Source organism: Pungitius pungitius, chromosome 18 (assembly GCF_949316345.1).
Source record: "Pungitius pungitius chromosome 18, fPunPun2.1, whole genome shotgun sequence".
NCBI classification, from domain to species: Eukaryota; Metazoa; Chordata; class Actinopteri; order Perciformes; family Gasterosteidae; genus Pungitius; species Pungitius pungitius.
Genome location: NC_084917.1, coordinates 10,406,204 through 10,432,119, shown reverse-complemented (window position 1 = coordinate 10,432,119; position 25,916 = coordinate 10,406,204). Strand labels below are relative to the sequence as shown.

At 42.7% G+C, this 25,916-nt stretch overlaps 1 protein-coding gene across 1 annotated transcript in view; it reads right to left on the bottom strand.

The window, feature by feature from the left end:
- The window catches only part of LOC119226437 (ephrin type-A receptor 5), a 52,970-nt gene that overhangs the window by 11,566 nt on the left and 15,488 nt on the right, over nucleotides 1-25,916 (bottom strand). The window contains exons 4-14 of the mRNA XM_037484417.2: nucleotides 17,225-17,380; nucleotides 16,800-17,138; nucleotides 9,901-10,025; nucleotides 8,591-8,680; nucleotides 8,410-8,479; nucleotides 8,131-8,233; nucleotides 5,507-5,574; nucleotides 4,584-4,709; nucleotides 3,748-3,933; nucleotides 3,193-3,254; nucleotides 60-127 (exon numbers count right to left, since the gene is read on the bottom strand). Coding sequence (XP_037340314.2) covers nucleotides 60-127; nucleotides 3,193-3,254; nucleotides 3,748-3,933; nucleotides 4,584-4,709; nucleotides 5,507-5,574; nucleotides 8,131-8,233; nucleotides 8,410-8,479; nucleotides 8,591-8,680; nucleotides 9,901-10,025; nucleotides 16,800-17,138; nucleotides 17,225-17,380 — 1,393 coding nt within the window. The remainder of the gene's footprint in view (nucleotides 1-59; nucleotides 128-3,192; nucleotides 3,255-3,747; nucleotides 3,934-4,583; nucleotides 4,710-5,506; nucleotides 5,575-8,130; nucleotides 8,234-8,409; nucleotides 8,480-8,590; nucleotides 8,681-9,900; nucleotides 10,026-16,799; nucleotides 17,139-17,224; nucleotides 17,381-25,916) is intronic.

Sequence of the window (25,916 nt, the reverse complement as noted above, 5' to 3'; positions counted from 1 at the left end):
CACTGGGACGTGCGGATGTGTACTTCAATAGATGTTTCTTTGCTTGTGTCTCTGCGTACCTCATCCCAGACGCGATGCCACGCAGCATACCAACCAGCTGGATTACAGTAAACTGACCATCGTTTTTCTAAAAAAAAAAAGAAGGGACAAACAACAAATACATACAATGATCTCTTTAGTTACACAACTGTATACAGTCTAATGAACAGGGAACAGATAACATTCTGAGGTGTTAAGATAATGGCAAATGGCATGTACAATGTTGCAAATATCATTAAAATCCAGTAGGATTGGATAAACTGCCTGCCAGTAAACTCCAAAACGGGATGCTATTTATGCACTTTCAGTAACGTAGCATGTAGTGAACGCAGTGCTTCTCCATAGTGTCTATACTGCATAAACTATCTATATTTTATTTGATCTATTTTTATTGTGCTCATCGAGTTCCCACGTGGTTTGATATGAAAAAGCGCTGAATCAATGTGCTTAAGTGCAGAGCGTTTTTTTTCTTCTTTCTGTGTGTCGCCTGCAAAACCAGGTCAGCTAACAAAATAATAAGAGGTGCAAGATAATGGACACGTATGACCTCTGCATTGTAAAACCTGAGCTCAGCGATCTGCTAACGGTCACTTAAAAGTGACCTTGCAGCATGGAAGCCTTTAATGCAACAATTACTGCAAGTTATATTATCGTGACAAATGCACACCGCTGCACATCCAATTTTAACACAGTTTCTATGTGACGGTTGAAGCCATTTCTCTCTCTGTTTGGCATCGCCTGTGCACCTTTGTACCCCAAACCTATGATTAAGGATTACTCTGATCCTATAAAGAGATGGTGGCTGCCCTGCAGTCAGAGTCACACCTCTTGTTATCACTGCCTCTGCTACAGACACCAGCCTAGTGGCGTCTCCCTCCAGCAACTCACGGCCACTTCTTTGTTCTTTACTTTAAGCCCTGGTTTAACCTTCTCTAGTGGGACCTTTAGAACTCCATATACAGGCTTGATAATTCTCTTTTTAATAACCAAGGAATAATGATGAAGAGGCAAAGACATTTTGCTACAGATGAATGGGGTTTTCTCTCTACCTCTGCATGCTGGTCAGGAGGAAGCTCCCTGAAAGAGCAGGCCGACTAGGTCACTGAATTTAATCATAACATTTTTTTTAAGGCTCAAAATTAATAAAGCTGATCCACTGACATCTTAAGTGATTATTATTCCAAGCATTCTTCCTTGTGAAAACCAGCATTACCTGCGAACATTGAGCCGGCATTGGGAGCTAACATGCATGACATGACAGTATGACATGTTTTCTGGTAATTGAATGTGTTGATTAAGGTTTTCATGAACTAATGGCATGACATAACATCAAATGTTCCTACACATGGTGACTATGGTTGCATGCATACACACGTGAAAGAATGATCTGATCAAAACAATATTGCAATATAATGTTGGATGTTGGATGTAAATGGGGAAATGTTATTCCCCTCAAAATATCAGGGTCCCTCATTGTTTTCTCCCAATCATATAGCTCTCACGCTGTTCAAGCCGATAGAGTGGAACAGATCCGACCTTGCCCTCATCCTTTCCCTAAATCTCAACATCAAACATGAAGCTCTCTAACTCCTTCTCCCGCCGTGCTTCCGAACACAGTTCCTAACACTTCTGCTGCAAATCTCTCCATTGATCCACAGCAGCAGGAACATCCCACTTCCTGTCAGAGGAGCCCTTCAGACAGATTTGCGAGTTACGGGCCTTATAGTGCATTGTCCATAGCTGGGACCCATAATCCTGGAACGAGTGCAGCCCTTGCTCCTCTCATGGCTGTGTCACTTCTACCCAGCCTCAGTACAGCATCCACCCGTGTAATTACTTCACAGGGTTGTCCGGCTGCTCCGCCTGCTGGTCTGCCAGCTCCTGTGCCTCCCTACGCCACCCAGGAGCATCGCTCCCTCTGACACCGGGCGCAGTGCTTTCTGTCTTCTGTCTCACAGCATCAGCTCATTCCACACCCTCTGGTTGAGAACCTGTTTTTCAGGTCTTTCCAATCTGCACGGGCTCTGCAGCACCCCACAGAATGATTCTCGCCTTTCACAGATTTACAGAGTTGCGTGCGTTGAAATGTGCCGTTCACATCATGCAATCGCTCTTCTTTTTCTCTCGACTGTCCATTAGCCATCTGCTGCAGGGGTTCACACCCTTTCTACCGCGTGGGATTAAGCCTTGTCCGCCAACTGAGCATCTTGCCAATGTAACGAGGGAACAGACTTATGTGCTCTGGAGAGGGATCACTCAATTCAAAGGTTTGCCAGCCTTCATTATCGGCCCACTTTCTCCGCTCGGTGAAGTCCAAATTGTCTAGACAATGCGGACATGATTCAAGCCCCAAGTGCTCCGCTGTCTCTCGTATATTTGGGCAATGTGATCTGTCTCGCACCCGGGGTTAGCAAACATTAAAAAACATTATTGAGTGACTTCGAAGTCTGCACCATGTAGGCTGGCCTCCTGTGATTATGAATTCTAATTCATTGATTTTCCCTCTGTTTTAGAGAAAGAATACTCACGGTGGGCTCAGTGTACAGGAAAATCACTTTGCTTTCCCCTTGACAATGTCTTTCACAGTCACACATTTTGCACACAAACACATGCTTATTCTTAACACAGACATGTCATGCCTATCACTTATTCTTCTATTCAGGTTCATTTTTGCTCCAACATGGAGAATGATGAGTTATCAAATTGGAATAACGATAGCCTTGATTGACATATTCCGGTACAGTGTCATGTCTATCTCCGCTCAAAACAGCTCTCATGAATGCATTTTCTTTTCAACTTTTTTTCTTTCCACCCCTTTAATAATTGTCCTCCCAATTTGGCATATGATCAAGTGGGGCCTCTCCAGCTTTGCCCGTTTGCCAATTACCTTAGTCTGAACGGTGGTTGTGAGAAAGCACCACTTCATTATCATGGACCACAAACACAATTTATTTTAAATGGATTCTTGAGGATCGGTGATGGTTTTCCATACCCTGCTCCTCTTCCCCACCCTCAGTACTCCATCAAGTTCCGCTCTATCCTCCGTCTCCTGTCCATGAATATCATACACTTCCCTCCCATGGTCTTATCAGCCTTCATTCCCTTCTCCCTGGATTCCCCGCTATTAACCATGCTTATCCCCCTCTGTCCTACCTTGAGGAAGGTGTCCAGCGATCCATTCTCCATGTATTCAGTTATGATCATCACCGGCTTGCCTGAGAAGCAAGACGTAAGGAAAATAAATCCACTCAGAAAAGCATATATTTGTAGGAATATTCAGCTATGGCAATGTTGGAGCTCTCTGAAACATTTCATTTTGTTTTTATGGTATTCATTACATATATACATGAATAGTGTGTCGGAGAAAAAGGTTATTTCAAAGTACAACTCAAAGCACAACTGAGCTCAGTAAATAGCAGCTGGAGCTGTCGTAGCACATCCAAACCTGACTGATGAAGAACAGCTGGGTCTAATGGATGAAAAACCCTGACTAAGTACAGCTTATAGACTGAATAAATCGTAGCAGAGTCTGACAAGCTTAGTCTCACATTCCCAAACATCTACATAGTACCACGGGCAGATGAGAAGTAGCAGTAATCTGCATTGTGACATACGTTCTAGCACGTTCTTGCAGGGCTATTCTCGGGCTCACAACCAAAAACCAAAGAGAGCAAAGTTAGACTAGTAGCAGACATGCTGATGACTCACTCTTGGTGACCACGCCCTCCAGACGGATGATATTTGGGTGGTTAAACTGGCCCATGATCGACGCCTCCCACAGGAAATCGCGTCTCTGCTGCTCGGTGTATCCCGCTTTCAAGGTCTTAATGGCAACCTGCATCTCTCTTTTCCCTGGCAGCCTCAGCGGTCCGCTGCACACCTCGCCGAATTCCCCTGAGGCCGAGAGACAGAGCTTGACTGAGGCCTTGATCCACCTCGACCTCCAAGACCTTTCATTGCTGTTGCAGTTTTTTACTTTTATTTTAGAACCTCCACCAATTGCGACCATTTTTTCATGTTGCTTGGGATCAACCACATTTTGACTTTTGAAATAAATCGGCAAGCATCACTTGACTCTGTAGACACATCCAAATGCAAAAGATGTGTTAAATTAAAGTTAAAAATGCTGCACAGCTAAAGAACATGTGAGGTTCACAAATGTTGCAAATATATTTGTAAGCGGGACTGAAACACCCTCCATAGCCTTGCAAGATATCATTTCCTAGCAGTGTCATTATTGAGTACGCGTGTGAGCATACTTCTACACAATGACAAGCAATGATGAATTTATTTTGCGGGTGGAGGAAAACATGTCGCCCGATTCTAGAAATTGTAACGAACAGCATTATGTTGTCCGAAAATAATCTGAAAAGTGAAGCCGGTGCAGGATGGTGACTTTCAGATGAATATGTTTGACTAAACAGGTTTACTTAGGAAAGAACCATAATGTAGTCTGTAAATCAAACCAAAATGCTGGTGAGAATAAGAATAACACACGCACACACACACACACCTGCACACACACTCGCGCAGAGTTGACTCACCAGCTCCAATGATCCTCTCTATGGAGATGAACGAGACATCAATCTCTTGGGCAAATTCATGCACGGCCTGGTTTGGATCCTCATAGGTGAGGGGGTCAATGTAGGTGCGCACCCCCGGGAACTTTACTGCAGACACAGATGCATAACATCATTACCATTTAGATGTCACTTACCATCACTAACATTTAATTATCCATAATCAATACAAGCATGAAGTAAAGACTATTCCACGCTTTATCGAAAGTGGAGCAGGATCACCGTAGAGCAAAATTGACAAGATTGCATTTGGAATGTTCAGTTTATGAATGTCTACAAAGTGGTATAATATTACAAGTGTGTATACTTAATATATAATTGAAGCCATGCTTCATTCTACTAATGAACACGGTTTATTCCGTTTAATATCGTTATACATGTAATTAACTCTCTGAACTACTTAGGCCCTTATTATTATTCTACCTTTCATGAAAAACGTTATTATATTATTCATTCCCAAAAAGAGAAACGCTTAGTTAACTTTTAAAAGTAATTCAAATGCATTTTAGGTAGGAACAAATTGAACGCTGATGCTACACTGGTATTTTTACCGATATACTCCATTGCTGATCAGCCTGTCACGGTCAGTTCTCATGCCGGCAGAAGGATGGCAGGATGGTACAGAAAAACGTGGCCAAATACATCAAGATGTCATGGCATATAAATCATCGGAACAACACGGCTGTCACAGAGCTGGACTGCAGCTGTGTCATTTAAAGAATAGCTACTGGTACAAAACATTGTTGACAACTACACACACACACACACACAAAGGCCAACGAGGATGAAGATACTCATACAGACATGACCGCTGTCTGAACCCTCTACTGCACACACACACACACACACACACACATACAGAAAGAGTTTGGGCTGTGTTAACTTACTGTGACCATTGTGGAAGTGCATCTTCTCCTCTTCAGGATCCTGCTTTGCTTTACTGTAGCCACACCGCCTGAGAAGGAGGAACGGCATTTAATATTGCTTTTGCAATGCAGGGAAATATATTGAGGGATTATAAAAAAGCAATGACAACTCCTCAGTTTCACTCAAACAATAAATGCATTTTATATTCATACTGTAGCATAAAAATGCTGTACGCCCCTATGCATTTTATTTCTAAACAAAGAATAAACCGTGGCATTTACATTCAGAGCGAAGAAAAGTGTGCCCAACAGAGATCCCTGTAAAGACAGCACGATGTGGCCAAGTCACACGGAAGCAAAGTCTTGCCGACACAAGGCACAATCACACATGAATACAACTGCAAGATACGATTTTTATTCCCTACTAGGTTCTGCTAACTTACATTTTAAAAAAGTATTGCTGAAAGTGATGGAAACTTTGAGATGCCTTCAGACAGTAGCAAAAGGACTGCAATTTTCTAATAACAGCATTTTCGAAGGTAAAGCCCCTGTCAACAGATGAGCTCTGACTACTGGCAGGGATTTGATAAAGACTAGGTACAAAATAAAGATGTTTTATCAAGTCCCCCGAAAAAAAGATTGGAATAGAACAGAAATTCCTTCAGTCACTGCCTTTTGTCTGCATCCACATCATATCCTTCTCTCTTGCGGCGGTGTATCCCCTGATATTAAGGCCAAAAACAGTATTCATTTTTTTAATTGTGTGTCCTGATGAGTGTCTCAGTTAATCAGAGATGACCCACATACAAAGAGGACACCAGGACTGATGAACGTGATGTCGCACGCAAACACACGCGCAAACACATGACAGTGGAGGAACGGACACAGAGACACAAATCTAAAACGGTTTAAAGAGGTACATGCATTCATTTAATGTGTTCGATTTGTAAAGCCAAGACTGAATGTTTTCCAAGCTGGAGTTTTCAACCAAAAAAAAAAAGCCTACAACCCACCAGGGTCATAGAACAGCCAGGCCTGGGGGTTTCTGTACTCGCAGCTCAATGTTCTGGGGGAGGGGAGTCTGTGTCTGTCGGTCTGATGGTTGATCGGTTTAAAAATGTGCGTCTGCCCGTGGCTGCTTTGTTTCCCCCGATCCGTTGAGTCAAGGGGTTTGAGCGCGCTCATGCCCGGCCGGCCCTCCTAACCTCCCACATGTGGGCGTCTGTGTGTTAACCCATGCATACAGTACACGCATCCGTGTGTGTGTGTGTGTGTGTGTCTACACATGCTTTCTGTGTCTATGCACGAGCCTGCAGTCTGGAGGTTCCCGTGGGCGGAGGGGGGTAGAGGGGATACAGTGGTTGAAGGGGGGGTTGTGGCGCATGTTTTCCAAATCCGTCGTTGGGAAATATGGCATTCCTCCGCCTCTACGCCCCCACGCGGAACCGAAGCTATCCTCACAGCAAGTGCCTTGAACCGAAATCTCGTCCGTCTCCTTACGATTCACGTTTTCATCCTTGAACATTACCAGAGCCCCCTGTGTCCATCCATCTGATCATTCTATCCAATATCTGCACAAATTCAGACCCTTAGCTTTGCAAAAATGCCCTCAGCTGTATTCATACCTGTTCAGTAAAGGAAAACATAGTTACTGCTTAATACTTAACTACATGTCATAGTAAAATGTGGTTTACAAAGATGGAATTTGGTAAAAGTTGAAGAGTTCAATGAACTTTTGCAGACAAATGATTCACTTTTATGGACTGTATTCTCAACCCTGCATAAATGGTCCGTAGTTTAAAAGCAACTATACAAAGTATTTGCATTCATGTGTCTTGCATGTGTGCCTTTGTGACATTGTAATCTGAAAATTCACCATCAAGTGAAGGTCATACGAGATCATAGGCTTGCTGATACGACATTAGTGCAGTGTGTAATGTGCAGAGTGTTAACTGCCAAAATGAAAAAAAGAGCAAAGTTAAGACACCGGACTTGAGAAGATTCCCCCGGTTTCTATGCATCCTTCCTGAAGTTCTAACCTAAAACCCATAATCCTTCTGACCCATTACAAATCTCCAACCTCAAGCCATGTATCTAATCCCATAATGCTGCTCTGCCACACAGGAAATATCTGGGTCACAAATTAGATTTGATATTGCACATTTTTGTTGTCAGCAATAGAGCAACAAGTTGATATCCTCTGACCAAGCATTTATCCACAGGTTCAGAAATCAGTTCAGTTCATGACCGATGCAAAATGATATCTGTGATCTGCTTCCCACGGAGCAGCCTCGTTCAACTAAATAAATTAATTATCTACGACACAATGTATTTGCCCTTTTTTCTTTGAAATACGTAAAGTGTATTCTCATTGCCTAATGATCTAACATGAGGGGAGGATGAGGGGAGCCACTAGAGCATTTAAATGTTCCATATTGTATAAACTAAAATCCAATATTTTTTTTTATTATTAACAGTGTTTAGGAAGTACATTAATATATTTATCAAGATTCCCTTTGCCTTCAAAATAAGCCGCCGGGACTTCCGCAGCCGCACCGCAGTCACCAGCAGAGCTCACACCTGAGCACACAAATGAATCCCTGGTTGTGTGTGAGTGTTCCTTCAGGTGTGTTTTCAGGACTTACCGTCCACTGAGCAGGAAGCCAGCGACTACCGCCAGTAGGACCAGAGCCAGCGTGATGGCCACAGCGACTATGGAAGCTTGAGCGCGCTCGCTGGTCGCGGTTACTGCCAAAGAGAGAAAGACGTGCGATTACACAAGGATAGTTCACACACAAAAGCCCACCTGCTGCCTGCTGTCGACGCAGCCTCGGGAAAAAGAAAAAAGGAACGTAGGCGGCAGTCACGTGCAGGTTTAACTTGTGTGCTCTGGTGCTCTCGCTCTTTCTCTTGTGGGTACTCACGGTAAGGGCTCGTCTGGAATTCAAAACGTCGGCTAAACGCGCCATAGCCCGCTGAGGTCCTAGCTCGCACCTGTAATGCAGCAAATGCAAGTATCTCATCGACCGTAAAAAACACACACTATTTTTTAAATATACTTTCTTTGTCAATGCCTTTTTTTTTCCTTTTTAACGTATGTTTGACCTGGAATATGTAGACTGAAGAGGGCTTCAGGCTGTCCACCATCATCTCTGTCTCCTTGGATTTTATAATAGTGTAGCTGGAGTCCTGTTCCTGTGGGAGAAACGTTGGAAATTGTAATGAATATGTTTTTGTAGCCTACTGATTATTTGTTGCTGCAGAGAAATTGCACAAAATTGCGTCTATTTTGAGAGCACCTTTTCACTGTTCTTTATCACATGGTTAAGCTACGAGGGATGCATGAATAATTAATTAAGAAATGAAACTGAATTAAATATCTCGATTGAATATAGGGGTTCATGGGGTCAATCTATTAAATTGCGATTTTCAGTTGCATTGTAGTTCATTCACATGATTTTTCTGTACAATTTCTTTGTTATATATTCCTTTGTCACAATTAGTTAGGAAAGACAGGAAATGTTTAAGACACACAATGTATTGTTCATAGTATCAGATCAGGCCAATCCAAGCCCTGCTATCGGTACCGGGACTGAAAAAGACCAATCGGCGTGTCGTTCTGGGCTACCTGAAGTACGTGTGTGTAAGTGCATGTGGGTAAGGATCAGTTTCCCAACTGTAACCACATCGGGTTCAAACACAGCTAAATGCCCCCTCCATTAGCCAGAAGCCATTAGCTAACCACTGACCACAAACCTGTATACCTTTATTCTGACCTTCCCAGAAAAGACGACTGAAGAGAGAAAAGAGGAAGGGCACAGGAGCAATGATCTGAATATAAGTATCAAATTCCTGCACACACTCAGATCTAACTCAAATACAGGAAATCAAACCTCCATAACGCAATAGCTCAGTCAAACGAAGGTGTTTTTACAAAGCAGAAGCTTTCACAAGCCATTTGAGAAAAATAATTGCTAAATAAAAACAACGTTCATCGGGTAATTCTGTGGGAAATTTAACAATCTTTGTTGACAGATTTCCACAAATGCAACACGTTGAGTATGTGGCGCACAGCACCGATATGACAGGGGTTATTTTGGCAATTATTACAAAGACTTGCTACAAAGACTTAATTTGAAATTAAGGGACAGCATGTATCTTTCCGTTAAAATTGTTTCAATTAAAATGTTGGCGGTACCCGTGGTCAAAGGCTGCTTGTAGCAGTGGGGCAAAGCTCTGCTATTCACTGAGCTATACGTGGTGAACATCAAACATTCAGCACACTCCATCTAACACTTACACATGGAAACATGCGCATGCAGTGTCTTTTTTCTAAAACTTCTCTATAACGTGATCTTTAGAGAAATATCCAGAAACCACAGGAGGCCATTGGACAGTGACATGCAGCAAAATACCTTTTCAAAATACTTGATCTCGTACTCCAGTATGATGCCGTTGGGGCGATCGGGCTCTGCCCAAGAAAGGGAGATGCTGCTCTTCCCCGTTACGCCTTTTCTCACCACACTCACTGGGGATGGTGCTGCAAACACGCAAAAATAAAAAAATAGGCATAATACAATTTCAGGAACAGTAGTACCAATCAGGCAGTTTTCATGTGAAGCATGGCAGTGCCTTTTTTTTAATTAACATCCTATTAAACACAGGAGAAACTGTGCCAACAGTGTAAAAGGGGTTTGGAACCATCAGCCTCTACGAGACGTTCCTCTTTGAGGACACCTCATGCTTTGATGTTTACATGCACAAGCTAGTTGAAATGCTTGCTGGGACTGTTGTGGGTTATGCAATATTAAACTGGAGATGAAACATCAAAGAACAAAATTATTTAAAAAAGCACCCCAAATGATTATAAATATGATGGTGAAAAAAGGGCGTTTACAATTTTAGAAATTACACGGTGATGTCGCCTTGTTATTTATGTCATGCAGGGTAATTCTTTCACCATGTTTTCCCCAGAGTTTCTGCTCATAAATTTAAGTTAGTTACCAAATTTGGCACAGTTCATTGACTACTGAGACTACTTCTAGTACCAAAGCAGCTTTGCCTCTGAAAAAAAATGTCCGCAATCTGGCAGCAAGGTCCACTTGTGCCCAATTAAGCTTTATACACTCACCGGCCACTTTATTAGGTACCCCATGCTAGTAACGGGTTGGACCCCCTTTTGCCTTCAGAACTGCCTCAATTCTTCGTGGCATAGATTCAACAAGGTGCTGGAAGCATTCCTCAGGGAGTTTGGTCCATATTGACATGATGGCATCACGGAGTTGCCGCAGAATTGTCGGCTGCACATCCATGATGCGAATCTCCCGTTCCACCACATCCCAAAGATGCTCTATTGGATTGAGATCTGGTGATTGTGGAGGCCATTTGAGTACAGCAAACTCATTGTCATGTTCAAGAAACCAGTCTGAGATGATTCCAGCTTTATGACATGGCGCATTATCCTGCTGAAAGTAGCCATCAGAAGTTGGGTACATTGTGGTCATAAAGGGATGGACATGGTCAGCAACAATACTCAGGTAGGCTGTGGCGTTGCAACGATGCTCAATTGGTACCAAGGGGCCCAAAGAGTGCCAAGAAAATATTCCCCACACCATGACACCACCACCACCAGCCTGAACCGTTGATACAAGGCAGGATGGATCCATGCTTTCATGTTGTAGACGCCAAATTCTGACCCTACCATCCGAATGTCGCAGCAGAAATCGAGACTCATCAGACCAGGCAACGTTTTTCCAATCTTCTATTGTCCAATTTCGATGAGCTTGTGCAAATTGTAGCCTCAGTTTCCTGTTCTTAGCTGAAAGGAGTGGCACCCGGTGTGGTCTTCTGCTGCTGTAGCCCATCTGCCTCAAAGTTCGACGTACTGTGCGTTCAGAGATGCTCTTATGCCCACCTTGGTTGTAACGGGTGGTTATTTGAGTCACTGTTGCCCTTCTATCAGCTCGAACCAGTCTGGCCATTCTCCTCTGACCTCTGGCATCAACAAGGCATTTCCGCCCACAGAACTGCCGCTCACTGGATGTTTTTTCTTTTTCGGACCATTCTCTGTAAACCCTAGAAATGGTTGTGCGTGAAAATCCCAGTAGATTAGCAGTTTCTGAAATACTCAGACCAGCCCTTCTGGCACCAACAATCATGCCACGTTCAAAGTCACTCAAATCACCTTTCTTCCCCATACTGATGCTCGGTTTGAACTGCAGGAGATTGTCTTGACAATGTCTACATGCCTAAATGCACTGAGTTGCCGCCATGTGATTGGCTGCTTAGAAATTAAGTGTTAACGAGCAGTTGGACAGGTGTACCTAATAAAGTGGCCGGTGAGTGTATGTTGCTATTCGGTAGCTGCTGGCAGAGGAGCCCTTGAGGCCAACTATGACACTACACATCTGCCACAGCGTGTGGTGCACCAAGTTTGGCCGTCTGCAGATCAGGGGAGAAACCTTCTTTTAGTTTGGGTTTGTTTTTGGCTCTTTGCTAAGCTTCAATTTACCTTATACGATGTTTGGTAACTTGTTCTTTAAGTTCTGATGTCAAGTGAGCTCAGTTGTGTGGGATCGCATCAATTGCCGAGCCATCCGGCTGTAACCTGAACCGTTGGCCCATCTCTCAGAGGGACAGTTGGAGAGTCTCTGACACATAAAGAGCTTTTCACAGGGTAAAATGCTCCCTGAGGCAACATCCTGCTAGTGTGTGTGTGTGTGTTCTTCCCCTGCAAATGCTAAACAGAGTTTTGGTTTCAATAGCCTCAGCACAACTCCACTGGGAATAAATCATTGCTACAACCACAGTAACTGTATCCTGAGTGGATGGTCGCACAAAAGTGTTATCTGCAACATCTTAAAAGCCTGAAACCAGAGACCCAATCACACACACCCAATGCTTAAATCGTATAAAAGCTGGGACGCGATGGTGAGAGAGAGGGCTTTTTCCCCCCAGCAGCTTAGCGGGTAACAATAGACCAAAATGTAAATTTAAATCGTACAAAAATAGATGCAGATTTCCTTGCTATATTTCATCAAATCTATAGAGGGTTGTGTGCAGATTGGCGAGGCCTCTGTTACACAAACTTGTAGTATGAAGTGTAAAAATAAATTTGATTTGCCATTCCACTCCAAAAATACTTTTGTACTTTAATCCGTCAATTCCAGCCAAACAAATGTGTTCAGTTTACAGCAATATCATCCAAAATAATAGTCAAATACTACGATAGTTGATTGAGTTTATTTATCCATGCTGGATTTTATATTTAAACATTGTATTCATATGAAAATTAGCCATTTATCAGAAAATTACTTCAAGCATGACCTGTCTATTCTTATCCAGCTTTAGGAAAGTTTTAATGCATGAGTAAGTCCATATTTGGAGCAACCGACAAACAGATCTAATTATCAAATTATTTTCAGCCCAAACTTTTCCTTTACAACAAATGCCAAACCACACAGACGCGCAACGTCCATATTTGACACCAGAGAGAGAATTCTAGTCAACACCATCTGCACAATGAGACACCTATTAGTGCCACAACTCGCCGGCTGAGACTAAACAAACAAGCGTTTAAAAACCTGACGCATTTCAGTAGCGCCACTGCAGAGAGGGAACGGGAGGTGCTGGAGACAGAGGGGGTGCAACAGAAGGAGGTGTGGATGGGAGAGAGGAGACATATAGGGAGAGACGTGCTTTGCAGACAAGGGCCCCAGCAACACTTTCCTTTTAGCAGCAAGGAAGAGGAATCCCACTACAGGGTTTGAGCACTTCCAGTGCCAGTCAGTGCCTACGACTGCTTGTGAGATGCTACCCTGTGCTACCGCAGACCACAAATTAACTCGAAAGGCCTGTGACGCTATTTTCTGTTTGTTTTATTTAAATCAAGCCCAAGCTTCCATTTCACGCAGGTCGAGAAAGCTTTTCAGTGGACGAGTGCGGCCCTTCAGTGTGACAACTGTGGCCTCAGATAAGCGCGACGTTACCATGGTGCAGAACATAAGCTTCTCAGACCGCTATCTGTCTGGAGCGGCACCGAAATCCATACAGACCTTCGGCTATCTGTCTTTTGTATCCTTTAAAAATCCTTTAGAGAAAGACAGAAAGAGAGACCCAAGGAAAAAATAAAGAGAGAGAGATGGCGTTAAGGTTGTAAAGCAGCAAGGCTATGCTCATCTTTTTTTATTCATTTTACAACTTAACCACCTGCCATCCTGCTCTCATGCCACGCGTGTTTGTCATACAATCGCAACAGTGACAGTCATTGAGCAGCCTAGAAACTGATCTATCACGTAACGCATTGCAATCCTATTGGTTTCGACTTGTGCATTTCAGTCAATCAGGAGTTCATAAGTCATAAGAGGAAGACTGATGGAAGCACAGGGCGCCGTCTTGGTCCGACCACAAACGCACCCAGACCGTTGCTGTATGTCATTCCCCGTCTCTCATTCAGTATTTTCGGTCATCTATCTTCTGCCGCCTAACTGATAAAGGAATCATTGGTGGGAAAATATCTTTGAAAGCCAACTTAATGTACAAAGTAAACTGGGTGGAAGGCAATTTTCTTATGGAGGGAATAGTTAGAGATATGAACCATGTGACCCCTGGTCGTTTCCCACCCCCTCTTATATCTCATCTGCCTTTGCAAACGTCTTACACTTCACTCCGTGTTTGGGAGAAAGAAATAATGCCTCAATTGACATACCTGAATTAAATTGGCTGCAGAACCTGAGCCACACTTTTTATACACACACATCAGGTGAACCAAAAATCAGAAAAAAACCTTTTCACAAAAATATCCTACTAGAATTAAAGTGCAACTCGATGAAGTTGCATATATATAACTCTCTGAGCACCCTACTTTTATATCCCTCATATCATATATGACTAAAAACATTGGCAGAACACCAGGCTGATATTTCCATCCACCCACAAGGCAATGCATTGCGATTAATTTGACTAATAGCGTTCTAACAGCACACACAATGTATGGGAGCATTTAGTGTGCAGTGCTCCCACACTGTGAATAAGAGAAACCGGTCAGAAGTAAAGCATGGTAGAGCTGTGCTCCCGCAGGAACTCATTACATGATCACACAGCGTATCGCCTGCAGACTGAATAGACTATGACTATTGCGTATTTATGGTCAATCTGATTATTTTAAATATTAGTTGCGTTCATGAATGCCATTTACTCCTTGTGTCGAGTGATTCCCTTTTTCAAAGTTAAGTTCTCCAGGTCAATGTGTGAAAGTGAGCTACGTTACAACTATGTATTGGTGTGAAAGAAAAGGACTTCCACCTTTATTTAATGAAGCTGCACAATACCTCAGTGTTAATGGTAATATCAAACATTCCTTCACCTTTCCTTTGCTCACCACAAACCTCCCCATCATCATTTCTGTCGTCCTATCCTTCTCCTCCTCACGAGCACCAACACTTTATTATTCAGCAGGTCTTCACAGGGACGCTGTGAACTCACCTATTTCACGGATCCCTCATCCAGTGTGACACTTCTCACACATCGAACGGCAGATCCTCCCTCCCGTCTACCTGAGACTACACGTCGCCCCCGCCTCAGTACTTTTGGTCGTGGGATCTTTCTTGTGCGTTTTTAGCTTTTTAAGAAGCAGCAGCTCAGTTTAAGACGAGTAAAGTCGTTAACAGCGCCGATCAAAGTCCTCATTGCCTAACTGCATCTGTGATTTTAATGCTGATTATTGTGATCATGATTGCTCCGATGACTTTGGGAAATCACTTGAGAGCAAGGGGGTGCTTTTAAGGGACAAAGCTATTATAGTGCCTTCTTTACCAAACTCTGATCTTTAAATCCTTGAATATGTCTAAACAAATACATTGAACCCTCAACACGTTTCCAAGAAAACATGACCCACTACCCCAGTTTCTACATAAAACTGCTCAGAAAAGGTGTGTGCTTGATATTGAGTAACAGGGTCATGATTAATTAACATTCAAAAGAGCATCCACGTCTCATGAAGTTGCATCCACACCTTGCTTTATGTAAACCAGGATGTTTTTTACTTTGGTTTGTTGCTTAACGCTAACTGCTTTCTCGCCAGTTCAACTGCATGCATCCATTTGCTGTCAGTCTGTTAATTAATATTATTCTATTGAATTCTGAACAAACTCAGCGCTGCTAGTGATTCTTCATTTTATTACAGCAAATTAAAGCAAATGTACAACTTGGCCTAGTTTACCCTGTACCACATCTATCAAAGCAGCACATTGAATCCAGCTGTTACTCAGACAAACATGTGTAATCTAATCTAATGCAATTCCTAATCTCTACATGGTCCAGGGACGGGTTAACTTTAATCCAGCCGCAATTCCAATAAACTGAGAGGCACAAAAGATCTAGTCTTGATTGTCAGACAGACAGCTGCCCTCTCATTCTGTCTCCTACCACTACTTCACACATTCACTCGTCTGCCGATGATCCTTTTAATCAACAGACAGAAACAAACTCACTTCTTCAAAACAGTTCTTTTCTCTGGCCTTCCCTAAAGAGGGAAACCATGGCAAAGAGAGTATTAGTCTCTGTTTTTCTCAAACCATTACTCCATGTGCTACCCATTTCATCACAAGCAAACTAAACATGGCCACATACCTCCAATAAACATAATAAATAGTCTCCCAAAGCACATATGAGTTTTAATCTCTATTTAAAAAGGAAAGCAGTGAAAGCCTCCACTATTTGCTGCTATGGGGAGTAGTTGGACTCTTTCATTGTCTGATATTAGAGTGGTCTTTTATGTTTAACCACTTTGCCGCTCACTTTAATGTTATTGGTTTAGTGCCTTGCAAAAGCATACTTTATAGTCACACAGAATTTTCTGAGCTGCTCTGGCATTGCTGATAATGGAATCATGGAGTATTCCCAGCAGCTACAAGTGCAAAACATTATACCAACTGAAGGTTTCTTTTTTTTTCTCACATTTGACAAGTATTTTCCAGCATAAAAAAAAACATCCATAACAACAAAACTAAAAAGAATTGCTTCCCAAATTGCAATGTTACCATTTAGACACAATTAAAACAGCAACAGATTTGTTGGAAAATACTGCAATAATTTGATCATCTGGTGTTTTTTTTGCCAAATCAAGAAATCGGCGCCAGGAATCCTGCTTGCTTGTGGAACTCTCAATAACGAGGTAAAAATACAAGATGAAATGGTGATGGTTTATGTTGGAAAAATCAAAATAAGGTTTATAAATGAGAAAACCAAAACACAAAAAGAGGACAGCAGCGGTGCTGATTGGAGAACTCATGGGGAGGCAACAGAAACAACATACCTGCCTGATTGGTTGTCACGTTCAGTGACACATACTGCTTGGCATGGTCTTTGGCCAGCTCTGACACCCCGTTGACAGCCTCCAGCAGGAAGCTGTAGTTAGTGTGAGACTGCAGGTCGCCCACCATGACCGAGGTGTTCGAAAGGCCGACGCGTCGCGGCAAGAAACGCACATTGGGGCCGCATTCTTCCAAGCCCCTTCCATCCGGCAGGACCCGTCTGCACAGGATGTTGTAGCGCACATCCTTCCTGCCGCCGGTTTCCATGGGAACGGACCACTCGAGGAAGACGCTGGTCTCGTTGACATTGGAGATGGCGTTGCGCGGAGCAGTGGGAGGGCCTAAGAGGGATGGAAAGAGAGGTTAGAGACTACTCAAACTGTTAATAGTGGTACAATCAGAAGGGTGTTTAAATGCAACTCCTCACGGTTGCAGGCCATGTTGGGAGGGTCCGAGTCAATCTTATAGTATCCTTCCTCACAACTGCAAGCAGTGGCTCCAGTCTGCCTGGCCAGACTGTGGGGGGGACACTTAATGCAGGCCAAGGACTCCAGCAGCGAGCGGTAAAACCCCACTTTGCAGACTGAAAGACAAAGAGGGGAGGGGGGCGGACGGCGTGTGATGTTTGGGGTTGGATAAAGATGAGATAAGATAAAACATATAAATGGTGAAGGAAAGGGGGTCATGGGAAAAGAAAAAACAAAAAATTGTGAGGGAGAAAAAGAAGGACAGCATGGTTAGTTCCAGTAGAAAAAATAAGGTCAGTATCTACAATTTGTTTATTGTTGTGTTGAGGTTTCTCATCAGAGATACAACTGAAATTAATGTTGAAATTAAAACAAGCATTCGACACGTCATTTTTAAAGTAGTAAGTCTACTTTCTTCTCATTTGGCTCAGGTGGTTATTTGTTTGATCCATCCTGTGCCGCCCTGCTCTCGTCATTCACTCTATTTTGGAGCTTCCTTTCATATTCATAGTCAATCTTCAATTCCACGACCGTCACCTGCTTAAGAATCATGGGCATCTGCTGCACAATATTGTACCCACCCAGCCGCACATGGTAAACATATACAAACAAGCACTGAAAATACATAATCTCTCTTCTTCCCACACAGAGGTACACTCTGTTGATCCAAGTGGGGCAGGTAGGCAGCGGGGCGACACACTCTGAATGTTAACACGCGCAAATACATCATCAACCTCTGTCGCTGTGGTCGCGCCACAAAGCCCAACCAATCACTGACTTCTCACAGCATAATTTGAAGTCTGATTTTTGCAGTTGCACCCAGACAGATACCGATAGACAACTGCAGTAGAGGGGGAAATAATAACACCACATTGGACTGTTGATAAGCAGAGTTCTATGCTGGCGTACATACAACGGAGTGACAGTCAAGAACAAAAGAGACGAGATGTTCCATGTTTGTCCTCAAAGGGCTTAAAGAAGAAGGTGCTGTTTTCACTCGCTTTACTTCCTTTTATTTAGAGGTTGTTGCTGTGAAACCCATTCAGGCTGCACCTGGGATTAAAAACTTCATAATTAAACTTCAGGTAAGAGGACAGGAGGATAATGAATAGGAAAGAAAAAAGCAGGTAAAAAGCAAATAAGACGAGGGAAGAGAATGGGGGCGGAAGAGAGGAGACGAGACAAAGGAGGAGTGTGCGTGTCGAGGGGGGTGGGTTGTGTGTGCGTTTCGGGGCATAAGGCGGCAAGGGCTCTGATTACCCTTGACGGAACCTTGGTCAACTGTCATGGAACATTAAGCCTGAAAAATTCTCCCTCTGCCCTGGATCGCTCCGTGTCTCACCTCTGCCACACATGCACATGCACACACACAGACACACACACACACACAGCCTTTGTGTGGCCTTCTGTAAATGCGTGGATAAGGTTTATGCCACACATACCCTAATTATGAGTTGATCGGCTCAAGACGTTGCTTTTGAGTCATTTGTGAAGCTGGCCTAGTTTCCAAGGAGCAGATGCTAATGCAGCGGACACAAGTCATGCTCAACAAAAGCACAGACAGAAATGTATGTCTTCAGGGGTTATTGTATACAGATGTGAAAAGATGGACTTAAAGCTGCATTTTTTGCCGCCATTTAATGTTTTGTTGATGTTATAGATTGTGAAAATACGGTTTTCAATGCATGTCCATTTACTTCATCTTACTCTGCTGCTGTTTAATGATGTAGAACCATATCCCCGTCCATGCATGTGTGTGTGTGTGTGTGTGTGTGTGTGCATGTGTGTAGGGCTGCGGCATTCAGGGCAGTAGGACACACCTGATCCTTTGTCTGCTCCAGCCCGTTGCCACGTACACATTTATGGTAGCGTACAGATTTATTGCAATAGTCTGGTGTCTAGCTCTCCTTGACTTCATCCTCCAACCCCCCCACGGCCAAATCAATAAAAAATGCGCTGGCAGCTCATTTCCCAAAGACAGGCACACATGTAGGCAGTGAAGTGGACTGAAGAGTACGTAATAAGCAGCATGATAAAACATACTGACAAAGGGGAAACCCTCTGAACACATTCATAATTTAAAAATAGTATGGTCACATATCATGCCAGTGTAACCATCATTATTATGACAGTAAGCTCAGGGCACAGTGTGATACTTTGAGGGCTTACTTGGATTTGCTGTTGATAAAGTTTTGAGTTTCTGTGGATTTTATTTTTGTCTGTAGGCCACAGACATCTTTACTGTGGAGTATAACTTTTTAAGTATTTTATTTTTCTGTTGTACTCTCCACACAAACAAACATTCAGTTTTCCATACCTGATTCCCAACTGATCTGGGTGAATATTCAAAAATATCAACGTAAAAATGTATTTTTTTTTGCAGAAGATTGCACTGCTGGAGAAATAAATAGAGACATCATGCATTAATTTCCCCTGGAAATTGCAAATCATCATGAGAATGATATAAACATTTGAAATTAAAATGTGCAAATTGGTGTGAAAAAAATTAATATATCACGTCACACTTTAATGAAAGTCACTTCCAGTGTGCTGAAACGAGCCACCAGTGTAGATGCTAAGGTATTTATTATCATTAATTCTAGCTCATTTCCATGTAGGATTCATGGATTATCCATGCTTCATGGGAAAAGTGAACGGAGAACATGTGTAGAAATGAGCTGGAAGCATGTATTGCGAGATTTGACATGAGCAATATGAAAAAGAATGACCACGTTCATTCTGTATATATCTCATGCTCCGTTTGAAGGTTTTTTTAATTATGTGCTGAAGGATTTACCACCCGCAGAAAAAACTGGGTATAAAGGTCAGGGCAGCCAGATGAGGGCTGGAAGTTGGATAAAGCGATTATAAAGCTACACAGAGAATGAATAGGAACATTTCTGGTCAGTGTACAGTCTTAGAGCTAAAGGCAAAGAGTGGCCAACATGAAAGGAACAAAAATAAATTTGAAAAGTTGAATGAATTCATGAAATGGCAATGGATTACTGTGCATGTGATGTAGTGATTATGGGTTTCATTTAAACTGTATAAACCATCTACCTTCATGGTGAAACAACGGTTGCTAGTCCAAATGACAGAGATACCTTTAATTTAGACTGAATTCCAATGTGTCTATATTGATTTAAAGATCTACGTATTTTTTAGCCCCGCAACTAGTGTCCCTCTAAGGATGGTACTCATTTCGGATTTTTCATCTTGCGCCGTGATCATGTCTAGCATTCCAAAGGTTAAATGCCTTGCAAGACATCAACATGTTGGTGATGTTTCTGTCTGTACCTTGCATTCTGATGTAAAAGCTTTGCTATGAAGGGGATTGCGATGGCGCATTGCTGTAGATTCTTGAATCTTATTTAAATATCAATGAAATGTGACCTGGCACCCGCAAATAAATTACAGACATAGAGCACATTAGGGAAAGGTTCCATGTTCATATATGTTTGTGTAAAATGGCAAATTAGGCAGAGATTCAGAGTCTCTCTCTAAATATATTTATATATATACATACATACATACATATGAGCGTGTGGAGAAAATTGAATTGAAGAAGAAAGAAAATCCATTTTTTCTGCACTTAATTTAAGTCATCTCTTCATTATTCATCATCTGGTTACATTTCTGAGAAGGAAAAATCTCCAGATGCAAGAAGCGGCTTAGATTTTCTTCATCTGGTTGAGGTGCTTTACTTAAATTGTCTCACTCGTGCATCTTTGAAGCCGAGCAAACACTCACACTTGCTGTGGTGAGATTAGTTATGGTCATGGGTGGCTGACTAAAATGGCTCATTCCTCATTGAGAATGCAATGTGAATAGACAGCGTATGTGGTATTAGTGTGCGTGAGAGTTTGTGCGTGTGCATGTGCGAGTGTGTGTTGCCCTTGGGCAAGCTGTCTTTCTGATGCCACGCAGCTCTTAATGCACAGCACAAAAGGGTAATAGGTAATTAATATGCAACACACACTATTGTGCCTGCATGCATTTGTGTGTGTGTGTTTGTGAGTGTACGAGGTTAATACGTAATTAATATGCATCACGCACTCATCCCAGGCAATTAAGGATCCAGCAGTGTCCGTTGATGCTTCCTAACGAGCGTCCTCTTTAATTGGAAACATTTCATCGTAAACATGTTGATTTATATGACTGGCTGTCTGGATTAGAGGGAGTAAGTGATTAAGGCAGAGGACAGAGAAAGAGAGAGACATCTTGTGCATTAACAGAATGTTGGATTTAAATTTAAACAGCAAGGATGCAAATATTAAAATCAATTCTTAACAGTAACATTGAATCGAGGGCCAATATTCACCAACCCCTCTAAAGACGATTAGCCGAAGCTGGGGAGTTAAACTAAATTATTGAAAAAAAGTAGAAAAACTTGTGGAACCAAGGTACAAATTGTGTATGCCTTGTTGAATGATAGTGAACTATTAGCTTGTGACCTAGTTGAAGTGGCTGTGATTACAACGCGGTTGTGCAGGTCAATGAATGATATGATTGTAAGCAGAGGATGTGCAACAATAGTTAGCCAACAAATGTGGAGTAAGAAGTGACAGTAAATGTGGAGTAAGAAGTGAACTATTTTGGTGACATCAGGTGGAATGGAGCATAGAGTAGCATAGCATTGACATGCACTAGGAAAATACACATATTGCAAAATTGCTCTTGATTGTACAGTTTTCTTTTTACTTGTCTAGCCGTAGTTCCACTGAATTAACCACTGAATTTACAGTAACAAAAAGGCAAATATGCTAGACTATTTATCGAACGTGACAAACTGATATTCCCATCTTTCCTGTCACTCCTCCAACAGCACACAAATTCAGCAGGATTTGACATGAGTGTAAACTTGGACAGGAGACACATGAGAATGGTGGAGCGCGACTTTATCACGAAGCCCATGTTGTTAACAGATACTATTGTGAACTAATAAATCAGGCAAGGAAACTCAGTAAATATCCTGTTCCTGCATTTGTCCCTCAGCGAGCTACTGGCCTCAAGGAACATAAACACAGAATGTGTGTGCATGTCTATGTGTGTGTGTGTGTGTGTGTTTGCAGGGATGACTGTGTCATTGGAGATGCATTATTGTTGCATTACTGCATTTGTGCGCCAGTGTTCGTGTTCATTTTGGTGATGCAACCTCACATTTGTGTATGCTTGTGTGTGAACACAAACAAAGCCAGATGATAATACAACAACAATATACAACCGAGTCAATGGGGTTTCCTGTCTTTTGGGTGGTGGAAGAGCGCATTGTTCTGCAGCCATTAATTCTCAGGCCGTAAGCCGACACCCAAAAGGTCCTGCAGGTCACACCGACTCTCCAACCGAAATTCATTTAGTGTCCAAGTAAGGAAGATTAAAGATTAGCAATACATCATAATGTTAAATCAAGTGTCAATGTATGCTGAACAACAATGACACCGGACTACATGTTGTATTGACTTTCCAGCATTTCTATTTCCTTGATAAATGTTTGGACTGACAACCCCAAAGACAAATTGCAAGCATCCACAGATTAGGTGTGCAAGGGTCAGGATCTTCATGCCATTACAATACTCAGGAGACATGTGCTGGAGGTGGAGGGCAGTCAGGTCAGATTCAAGTGCGCAAAGCTGTCAGTGTTTGGAATTTTTTGTGAATTGAAACAATCATTTCGTTTGACCCATTTAAACGCAAGAATGCAGACCATTTGTGTTTCTGTTTGCACATTAATATTTCATTGCTGTAATATGTGGTTTGATGTATTTTTAAAAAGGTCCACATGTTGCAACAATTGATCATTACAAATACAATGACAGGATCTTTTACAGTGACTGTAGTAAAGTAAAAGATGTATATGCACAGAAAAGAAAGAGAACTTAATAATGTTCAAGCTGCTATTGTTTCAATAATCAAGTGCATCATTTGGGAAACTCATCAACTGACCTAAATGCATCAGTGTGTCCACTGAGTACCAGTCTACCCAGTCGTACGAGCCAGCACTGACTGGGACTCTGGAGACGACAAGGCTTTCATGGAAAGAAGCTGGCTGTGCTGAATCAAGCAGTTTATTAATATTTCATCAACTGCAGGAATGTGTGCGCATACGTGCGCTTTTTATCTTTGTGAGGACATTGCGGCAGGACCCCGTTTTTAAGGCTTGGTTTCGGGGGTGAGGTTAGAATTAAGAGTAGGTTGAGGTTAGGGCGTATGGGGATAGCCACCTCGTTGTGCTGGTTTGGTCAATTAGGGTCCTCACCAGTATGACATCACATGAATGTGTGTGCATGTTAGCAGGGGGAGGGTGCAAGAGAGGAAGCACTTCTGGGGAAAGTCAGTTTACCCAACAAGCACTCAGGAAGCACTTTAGTTGTCATGACAGCATCGCCACGTTGAGATGATGGGGTGATGGAGAGGGGGCGGGGGAGGAAGATGGATGAAAGAGAAAAAGAAAGTGAGGGTGTAGTGCAAAGAAGTCCGGAAGATGTTTCAATTTAAACAGGATCTTCAAAAGATGAATGGCAGCTCTTTATCCAATAAAACCAGTCGATTCATATTTCAAATGATGACGGAATCAAAAAAGCCTTCCTGCCACTTTCCGATTCACCATGCTTCTGTCTCTAGAGGAACGCAGGCATGACTTCTGAATACTGATAGCTTAAATGATTCAAAAAGGCAGACTGCTAAGGGTACAGGGAAGCAAATATCTGACTAGCGATGCCATTCAGATCAAAAATTTGCATCTGCATATTTATGCTGCACTCTTGATTTTCAAATGCTGAAGCTGACCATCTGTCAACGATTGAGGATTGTTAAATGACCAAAGAATTTGAGAAATTAGAAAATAGTATTAATATGTGATTCTTTTTTACCTTTGAGTGTCTTGTGAATCCCACGTGAGATGGGCAAAAAGTTTTGAAATGACTCTAAAATGAAAATATTGACAACCCGTAGCGAGGTGTTTGAGTCCGTCCTTATCAACACACGTTGAAATGGGCACATGGCACCACTATCCTGCGCGTGTCTCTGTGTTACGCAAGCCACTGCAATACCCCCGTCACCGCCACCCGAAGGCGTGAGCCGCTCCTTCGCTATCCCTTAATATCCCTGCAGGGGGGGGGGGGGGGGCAGAAAGGCTTCCTGGCGATAGCACTCCAGTGAAACACACCTTCTGACGGCACAACCATGACCGGATCGAGTTTGACATAACGCTGCGGCGACGCCTGACAGGAAGGCAAACACGGAGCAGCATCGGGGGAGGCCCGACATCGGAAACGAAGGAGTGTCGAGGGGAAACCCAGCAGTAGACGCCGTGACACACTGAAGACCAAGCGAGCGCTCTGTGGTTTTGCTCTTCTGCTTGCGAGCGCCAGTTCATCATTTGGTAGATATTTTAATTGATGATCCCATCAGCTGTCCTTCGGATTCCTCTTCTGTCATCTTTTTTTCCCTCTTCTCCCCCCCCCCCCGGAGTCAGCTGCCCATCTTATACCCCCAAGGCGTCTCTTCTTCTTGCACTTGAATTGGGAGCAGCTGATAACTGAACATCACAAGGCTGTCAATCTCAGGATTCCATTCTGCCTTTATTTCATCATTCGACTCTGAAACTGAATTTCGAATTATGAAACTAAATTTCAGCCCTTATTCCTTTATTACAGGGTGTCACTTAACTAGTTTAGTGGTATAACAGCTTTTCACTCAGCTCATGGGACACTATTAGTAAACAACAGCCAACACTTAATTAAACCTTTCATCCATCTTTTAAATAGTCACTTATTTTATCACAGTTCCTGTAACATGTATTGTGTTTTGCAGATCCTGTACACAGAAAGCACAAAATCTCTAGTTCTCATCAACCTGACTATTATTATTTTCTAGGTCCCCAGTCTGCATGCTGCTACATTGTGTGCATATATGTGACAAAATGATGTACATAGATGTTTCATGTTCTATGCAAACATCGTACAGTTAATGATTCCATCCATTCAACTCCTTTTCCAAGGACCCCAAATTCAATTCAAATGTTACCCCGACGGTCCCCTAAGCCGTTATTTACACTTTCTTTCTAGTGTTCATTCAGACTAAATCACATCTGCGAGGCTGAACTCATTCTACACCCCCCCCTCATCCATCTGCCCACTTCTATCCTCAGTTATCCTTCTTCTACTGCAATCACTGCTGAAACAACACTCATCCATCTCTCTTTCTCTTTACCCTCACTCCCCGTGGAGAGAAACCTTCAATTTCTCTTGTGTCCCCTTGTTTTGCCGTCACTTTCCCATCTCGGTAATCCTCCCATCCTTCCGTCTATTAATCCATCCCACCGTGGACACAGTCCCCCTCTCCCCACCATCCCCTCTTCAGTCTCTCTGGGCTGACAGTGCTGAAGGCTTCCACCAATTATTCAAGCTAAAGTTGTGCCGACATCTATACGTCTCACACAACCACATCCATTTCTTTGGATGTCGTCTGACACAAAATCATACATCTCTTAAAGGAGATGTAAGAGGAGACGGCATCACCACACGCTTTTGTATGTAAATGTATGTGCTATCTTTCACTCTAGCAACTTGGACAATCAGATACGAACGGATACTGTGGAAACAGGTTTAATCCTCAGATGTCATATGCGTGAAGGAAAAACACAAAAATAAT